Source organism: Rattus rattus, chromosome 8 (genome assembly GCF_011064425.1).
Source record: "Rattus rattus isolate New Zealand chromosome 8, Rrattus_CSIRO_v1, whole genome shotgun sequence".
Lineage (NCBI taxonomy): Eukaryota > Metazoa > Chordata > Mammalia > Rodentia > Muridae > Rattus > Rattus rattus.
The window spans coordinates 106,542,270-106,550,958 of record NC_046161.1 but is presented as its reverse complement, the minus strand read 5'-3'; the positions used below and the strand labels follow the sequence as shown (position 1 = coordinate 106,550,958).

The 8,689-nt window shown below is 52.3% G+C and overlaps 1 protein-coding gene across 1 annotated transcript in view; it reads right to left on the bottom strand.

Moving 5' to 3' along the window:
• Positions 1–847: 847 nt before the first annotated feature.
• The window catches only part of Col6a2 (collagen type VI alpha 2 chain), a 28,071-nt gene continuing 20,229 nt past the window's right edge, over positions 848–8,689 (bottom strand). Inside the window, exon 28 of the mRNA XM_032911041.1 lies at positions 848–1,886. Within this exon, the coding sequence (XP_032766932.1) occupies positions 1,288–1,886 (599 nt within the window). The 3' untranslated portion in view covers positions 848–1,287. The remainder of the gene's footprint in view (positions 1,887–8,689) is intronic.

Here is an 8,689-nt window from a genome sequence, read left to right as displayed (position 1 = left end):
GGGACTACTATGACATTGTCTGCTGCCAAAGATAAGGAGACTGCTAACTTGGAGTCAGACCCGAGGCTGAGGATAGATCCTCCATAGTGCAGGCAGAGGGCCCCAGCCCGACCTGCAACCCACAGCTGGAGTTCTGACCTCCAAGTCTGTGAACCCATGAGCTTCCACCTCCTCCCCTGACTTCTAGTTCTTCTTTGGTCTTTTCTCCTGTTTTCCTGTGCTAGGTTAAAACCTAGGGTCTCACAAATACCAGGTAAGCTCTTCTCTCTGAAGCATACCTTAAACCAGGACAGTACAGTCCAGGCCACTCGGTTCCATGCTTAGTCATGAAGGTTTGACATAGCACAGCTCCTGTCCTGGAAGGCCCACAGATCTATGTGGTACCTCCAGGAGCGTAAGTGTGGCACGAGCCACCCCAAATAACCCACATGGAAATAGACTGTGTTTTGATGGTCATTTGTCCCATCCACCTACAATCCATTATTCATCCACCCTTCTATAAGTGTCCCATTCAAGCCACTCGGCCATCTGAGAGCACCTTGCCCTGATTGGAAGCTCAGGAGACAGCTCACAATCACGGGGTGGCAATTTTAGCCTTGTATTCACTGGCTGGGATAGAGTCCATGTTGAGGCTGTGCTAAATATTCACTAGGGACAGTGTGGCACCTTTTGCAGTTCCTGTCCCCATGAAGGATGGCCAACTGGAGCTGGGGATCAGGGAACAATGGATTCTGGAGGGTGGGTAAAATAGCCCAAGTGTCATCCTAGAGCATAAAGGAGACCTAGTGTGGTACCTGCCTGGGATAAGGCCCTAGTGGGCACAGACACTGGGGATCTGGCAGCAGCAGGGAGGCTCAAAACCTTTATTGGGCCATTAGGCATGTGACATGGTGCTCTCAGGGTTGATCTCCTGAGATAGGAAATAACGGGTAGAGAAAGACAGGGCCCTGGGCACAACTGGTGCAGGCCTTCAGAAGGGACTAGCAGATGCATGAAGGAGAAACGGAAGTGGAAGGGCAGAGGCTGTGGGAAATGGGCAGCGGGAAGACTCTGGGGTCCTCCAGTGTTTGAGAGCAAGGTATAGGTAGGCTGGAGATGTGGGGAGGGGAAGCCAAGGGAGCCGAAGGTGGGGAAGGGGCTTTGGGTTCAGAGTCCTTCTGTCCTGACCTTGGGAGAAGGGCTTTCACTTTCTAGAAAGACCCAAGTGTACCGTCTAGCTGGGACTGGCTAGGGTCCTAGTAGCACCACAGATGGGAAATGGTCAAGAGATGGCAGAGCATGGCGGCGCTAACAGATCCAGCGGATGAACCTGTCGAAGAAGCTGGGCTGGGCTAGACTGTCGAAGTCTTTCTCCCGGAAGATGGCCGCCCTGTCACCCAGGCTGATCTTGGTAAGTACATCCATGTCCACATCACCGCCCACAGCGACCACGGTGGGCACCACATTCTGCTTACGCATGGAGTGCACCGATTCCTCCAGGCTGTCGTTGCCCGTGACGCCGTCCGTGAGGAAGACGAAGGCCAGCTCCGCGTGACGCCGGGCCCCACCCCGTGCCCCCCGCACCACGTTGTTGATGGCGTGCACGATGCCCGTGCCCACGTGCGAGAAGGAATTGAGGTAGGTGGTTCTCTCCAGGGCCTCATGGATGGTGGTCACATTGTAGGTCAGCGGGAAGGCCACCTGTTGCTGGTTCTGGCTTCCGTACTGCAACAGGGCCATGCGGGCGTTGAGTGGGTCGTCATCCCTTCGTGCCAGGGTCAGGCGCCGTGACACCTCCTCCACGAAGCGCCGTGCCTTGTAGAAGTTCTGCTCGCCCAGGCGCTCCGAGCCATCCAGCAGGAAGACAATGTCCACGGGCCGCTGTGTGCACTGGGCCACATAGAGCTCTGCAGGGAAGACGTAAGGTGGGCCCGGGGAAGGCAAGGGGTGGCCAGCTTGAAACTCCTCCCATTTCTGCACACAACCTGCTTTTGGGATCCCAGGTCATGGGACTTTGGGACTTCACTCATGGTCACCAATGGAGGCCTCAACAAAGCAGCTCCTTTGGAACATGTCTACTGCCCCCTGGGAATTTTTCTTAAATGCCCCCAAACTAGAGGACTAGAAATCCTGTCTAGAGACCAGAGGATTCATTGTTTGTCACCAAGCATGTCTCAGCCGCCATCAACCACCTCTGGGACTCTCGAGAGCTCCAAATCCCTCACTCCAAATCCCAAGCTAAACTCACATAAAAGTCACTCTCTGGTGGGAGGGTCACAATAAGGCCCCTGGACCTGACTCCTTCCCCAAGAGCCACTTAGTTCTGAGTCACCTGGGCTGTCTCAGCTGTACATCTCCCAGAAAGAGGAAGGACCCGATGTGTCCTGGCACTCACTGTGGCCTTGGTATACTGCTATTTACCAAATAGCAGTCTATATTTGGTATGGCTGAAGCAACCCAGGGGGGCCCATGGTGGATTTCACCTGGTGGGCAGTCACCAGCCCAGACACACAGCACTATGGGAGCAGAGACCACATTTCACACCACACACACACACACACACACACACACACACACACACACACACACACACACACACAGAGAAGTGTGTCAGAGACCACAGGCTAGGGTCTTGCTACCTATTCGCTGGACGTCTATCTCGGCTCTCCCTTGCATTTGCTGCCAGAGCCCAGGCATTTGGGACCCCAGGGAATCCCATTAAGAACAGCCTGACTCCAGTCATGTATGATCAAGAACCGCTGAGGCAGAACCCAGGTGCCAGGGTACGTACCCCACCCCTACCTCCTCTGTGCCTCACCCCCACCTCCCCCTCAATTCCAGTCCATCCCAGGGTATGCTAGCCCGACATCATTTGACCACAGCAATGCACAGTTAAACGTTTCATCTCTTTATAAAATGTTTACAATCTTTCACTACCTCTGAGTCTGAGCCCCGAGTTGGGTAGTGCCCCTGACGGGCAGGGTCTTTCCTACTGAGCATATCAGTCGCAAACCTTATGTAGTACCCGCCATCCCTGAAATCTGCTCCAGAAAATTTTGAGGGACTACTGGATCTCCTGGTTCCTCACAACTTACCCGCTCCCTCAGTATTAGCACAAGCCCAGAGGCAGACAGACAGTGGGGCCTGCTGGCTTGAGCCCTTTCCCTCAACATCAACATCTCCAGGGCTGGAGATGGGTAAGCCTCACCCTGGGAGAGAGGGGCACAGATGGGGTGGAGGACATCCGTCTAGCCTGATGAGACCCCTTGAGCTCAGTCAGAACGCAGAAAGGACCAGGATAGGGGGATCTCCCCAAGCATTCAAATAGCACCACCCCCATCTGTGCTCTCAAACACAGGACTCAGCTGGACTGAGGTGGTGTGCTCTGCTGAGAGATGCCCAGAAATTTACATCTCATGAACCTTAACCTAATCCCAGCGGTACAGTCCTTTGCCAGATGTGAGCTTCTGGGGCTTAAGGTGGGCCTTCAGTCACTGATGTCCTCACGAGAAAGCGGGGTGTGAGAGTGCACGCTTTTTTTTTTTTGAATCCCAGCACTGGGGGTGGTGGGGTGGGGCAGAAGCAGGAGGAGCTCTGTGAGTTCCAGGCCTACAGAGCAAGTTCCAGAACAGCCAAGCCTGCAATCCAGAGAAACCTCATCTCTCAAAATAAAATGTAAAACATGAGAGGAAGAGGAGAAGGAGGAAGAGGGAGAGAAAGAGGGAAAGGAGGAGCAAGAGGAGGATGAAGAGGGAGAGAAAGGGAGAGGAGAAAGAGGAGGAAGAAGAGGAGAAAGAGAGAGAAAGAGGGAGAGGAGGAAGAAGAGAAGGAGGAGGAAGAGGAGAAGGAAGAAGAGAAGGAGGAGGAAGAAGGAGGAGGAAAAGGAAAAGGAGGAGAAAGAAGAGAAGGAGGAAGAAGAGGAGAAGGAGGAGGAAGAGGAGGAGGAGGAGGAGGAAGAGGAGAAGGAGGAGGAAGAGGAGGAGAAGGAAGAGGAGAAGGGGGAAGAAGAGAAGGAGGAGGAAGAGGAGGAGGAGGAGGAAAAAGAGAAGGAGGAGAAAGAGGAGAAGGAGGAAGAAGAGAAGGAGGGAGGGGAGGAGGAAGAAGAGGAAGAAGAGGAAGAAGAGGAGGAAGAGGAAGAGGAAGAAGAGGAGGAAGAGAAGGAGGAAGAAGAGGAGAGGGGAGAGAAGGAGGAGAAAGAGGAGAAGGAGAAAAAAGAGAAGGAGGAAGAAGAGAAGGAGGAGGAAGAGGAGAAGGAGGAAGAAGAGAAGGAGGAGGAAGAGGAGAAGGAAGAAGAAGAGAAGGAGGAGGAGGAAGAGGAGGAAGAGGAGGAAGAGGAAGAGGAGGAGGGACACAGTATACAAAGAAAAGAGCCTATGGGGAAATAGAAGTGACACTGGAGTGGTGTGCCCACAAGCCGAGGATGGAATTTCTACCAGAGGCTGGAGGAACTAGGAGGGACCCTTCAGAGAGTGTCATATTAAAGACACAAGGTTCTATACTTCTGGCCTCAGGAGTGGGAGGGCCAGTTGCTAGGTTCCTACTGCCTAAGGCCTCAGCCCTGGGAATCTAAAAGAAATGAGGGGTTAGATCTGGCTATCTGCCCGCAGTGAGCTGGAAGCTTTAGCAGAGTGCCAGCACGCTCTCTGGGTCCCCTGTGATATCCCTGTGCACCAGTTTAAAGGTGTCAATGAACAGCTGCATCCAGTCCTGCCGCTCGACCCCTGTGGAGAACTTGGCCCTCTCGGCGGTGTAGACCATCACAGCCACCAGTTGGGAGTAGGCAGCTGGGTTCTGTGTGAACTCCGTGGCGTTTAGCAACTGCTGGATCAGGGGGATGGTCTTGGGGAAGGTGGGGTCCGGACCCTCTTCCGTGCGGAGGAAGGTGACCGGGGGCTTGTTCCCGGGCCATGGTTCATCTGCAAGGGAGTGTCCAGAGAAGACTTTAGGAGGTCCAGTGGGCGTGGCTGGCCTCCAGCCCTCCTTAGGCCTCTGACCATGGACAGTGGTTAGGACCAAGAGAATAAGCCCAGGGAGACAAGTAGGAGATGGGGGAATGGAGCAGGTGCTAGTGGGGTGTCTAGCCTAGGCAAGAAGCAGCAGGTCTGAAGAAGCTGATAGCAAGGGAGACAGCCAAGGAGACAGCCCAGTAGCAGTTTTGGGAATCTACAGAGCTCTAGAAAAACTCAGCGCGGAGCATTAGTGCCCAAGCCCAACTAAGATGTGCACAGATGCTGTTCCTCCAGGTCGGTTCTGCATCGCCACATCCCTAGGAAGAGCCAGCTCCAGACAGCGCCCACAGGCAAAGCCACGAGGCTAACCTTTTGGTCCCAGGGTGGGTTTGGTGTTCTAGGACCTGTCCATCAGGATTTGAGACTGTGAGTGGTACAGGCACCAAGGGAGGGCAAGACCCTCCTTATCTCCCGCCCTCTCCAGCCTTCTCTCTCCTCTCCTCCCCTCTCCCTCTCTCATATCTTCTTTTGTGTCTCTGTCTCTCCCCCCATTTCTCCACGCCTTTTCTCTTTGTCTCTATTTCTCTTTCCTTGTTTCTTTATTCTCATTCTCTCTCTCTCTCTCTCTCTCTCTCTCTCTCTCTCTCTCTCTCTCTCTGTCTCTCTTTCTCTCTGTCTCTCCGTCTCTCTCTCTCTGTGTGTGTGTGTTTCCTTGTTTCTTTATTTCTTTCCTTGTTTATTTCTCTCCCTCTCTCTCTGTCTCTTTCTCTGTCTCTCTGTCTCTGTTCCTCTCTCTATCCCTCTCTCTCTGTCTCTGTTCCTCTCTCTCTGTCTCTCTCTGTCTCTCTCTTTAAAAGATTTATTTATTTATTATGTATATGAGTACACTGTAGCTGTCTTCAGACACACCAGAAGAGGGCATCAGATCCCATTACAAATGGTTGTGAGCCACCATGTGGTTGCTGGGAATTGAACTCAGGACCTCTGGAAGAGTAGTGGGGTGCTCTTAACCGCTAAGCCATCTCTCCAGCCTCTCTCTCTCTCTCTCTCCCTCTCTTTCTGTCTGTCTCTCCATCTCTTTCTTTTCTTTCCACTCCATTTCTCTTCATTTCAATTTTTCTTTCCTTGTTTCTTTATTTCTTTCCTTGTTTATTTCTCTCCCTCTCTCTGTCTCTTTCTCTGTCTCTCCCTGTCTCTGTTCCTCTCTCTCTCCCTCTCTCTCTGTCTTTCCATCTCTTTCTGTTCTTTCCACTCCTTTTCTCTTCATTTCAATTTCTCTTTCCTTGTTTATTTCTTTCCTTGTTTATTCCTCTCCCTCTCTGTCTCTTTCTCTGTCTCTCTCTGTCTCTGTCTCTGTCCCCCCCTTCTCTCTCTGGAAAGGGTATTATGACTATGACCCAGTAGATGTTATGGTCAAACTCACTCCCTTTTCTCTGGTAGCCAAGGAGGCATGAGGAAACTCAGATGTGTCCATCACAGGGGATGCTCTAAGACAGTGGTTCTCAACCTTCCTAACGTTGAGACCCTTTATACAGTTCCTCCTGTTGTGGTGACCCCCAAACGTAAAATTATTTCGGTGCTACTTCGTGACTGTAATTCTACTGCTGTCACGAATCATAATGTAAATACCTGTGTTTTCTTATAGTCTTGGGTGACCCCTGTGAAAGGGTCATTGGCTACCAAAGGGGTCACTACCCACAGGTTGAGAACAGCTCTAGAGGCTCTTTTTTACCTCCACAATCCATGTTCAGGTCTCTCCACAGTCTTTGATACCGTGGTCATTACTGATTTTCTTCCTACAATCTTTAGCTTCTCAGGCACACTCAGTAGTCCCTAGTGATGGACACCATCTCTGGCCTGAGGCAGGCCCAAGGTAACCAGGCTTCTGGGTAGACAGGGCTAGGTCAGAGTTAGGAGTGTTGTTGACACCACATTCTTATCGGAAATGCTCACAAGGATGCTCACCCAGGACTTCCCTTACAAACACAACATCTCAGGTTACTACGCTCCCCTTACCCACCACCATGTCTAATTTACCTCAAAATTTCATATGAACATAAATGCAAAAGGGGTTAGGGAGATGTGGGATGTGGAGGGGGACCTTGTAAGGAGCGCTATGCTTTGAGGGGTCCTAAGGCCTCAGAGTAGGTTGACTTCCCCATTTCCTCTTGATCTCGCCACCCTCCAGAGTCGGTATGTCCAAAGGTGGAAACTGTCTGACCGCAAACCCCATCCTGGAGCCTCTATACCCTATCATCTAGTGTCACCCTATACAATCCAGACATAGATGTCACCAGAAAGGGAGATGCAGAGAGACAGCTCTTTGAACTCAGAAGTGAACTCCCCATAAGACACGGGGCACTCAAATTCAGCAGGCGTAACTGAAGTAGCCCATGAGCAGAGGGCTCCACCTCAGAGACACAAGGCCTACTCAGGAAGAGAAAATTAACATTGACCATTGCTATCAGAGCTACCGAAGCCTCACAAAGCATCACCAAGAGAGAAAGCATGTGACAAGATTCAATGCCTTTCTTCCCCGATACCAAAGTTCGGCAGTGAAAAGGGGAACCTGCTACCCCATAAAGACAGCCCCAGAAACCCACAGCTGCTCAACAAGGCTCTACAATACTGGGCTAGAGTTCGATACCATCACCCGCCAAAGTACAGTTTCACCTAGGAGCCCAGTCAAGGTGCCAGGAGCCAGGGTCAAAGGCATAGCTGGACGGTCTCACATCAGGCATGGCCCCTAGTCTTTGGCAGATACCAGAACTGGCAACTTGAAGCCAGTGCTTGGAGCCCCACATAAACCTTCTCAGATGGCTGAGGCCAGCACGTGCCCTGAAAATGTTTTCTTGGTAGTGATCCGTTTGAACAGTATGCGACCCTGACTCCCAGGCCACACGGTCATTTCTAATCAGGTGGGCTCTGAGCCTGTGCGCATGCTCAGTGGGCCACCTTGTCTTTGGGAGGGATCAAGGAGCAGCCGAGGCTTTGTAGGGAGATGTGGCTGCACAGTGCAGGCTATGAGGGCTACTACCCGTGGCTCATCTCCACAGTAGCCCCACCATGCAGAACTGACCCAGCCCTTACTCAACACTCCTGAATAAGTAGGGCTTGCAGAGGGGACTGAATGGGCCCCTGGACATCTTCATGAGGCACACTCTGCAGCAGCATCTTGGGGAGGCATTGTCAGGGACCCTCAGCACAGCAGGGACACCCCCTACCATCCCTTGGGAGAAGCAGCTCTTACTATGAAGGCCACAAAGGCAGCTGCAGGGTTAGAAGCAAAGCTGTCAACTGCTGGTGGGTACCACTGTGCTTGTCTCCAGATGTCTAACACCAGCCGCTCTGCCCATCAGTTTTAGGACTTTATCTTTTGATCAGAGTTTGCTAGGCCTTGGCAAGTGGATGGCTCTAGCTATGTCTGCCCACAGTGGAGCTCCTGGGAGTCCAGGAATGAAAGGAAGGCAAGGGAGGGCCTGACCCTATGGACCAAAAGGAGAGGACCCCAGTGGTAGGGAGACCAGACTCTTGGAAGAGACTCCTTTTGTGCTGAAATGCCGTTTTGATCAATGGTCAAGAGCCAAGCACTGCCAAGCCAGCAGCCTCTGCCCAGATGGTACCTTGCAGGGGCTCAGGATGACACTACGAGCTTGCAGGAGCCAGTCCTCACCCTGAGCCTCTGACTCTACCATGCCAGGGGTGAACTTCAAGGGTTCCTCGCTAAGGAGGTGCCTCCACATTGACAAACCCTTGAGGCT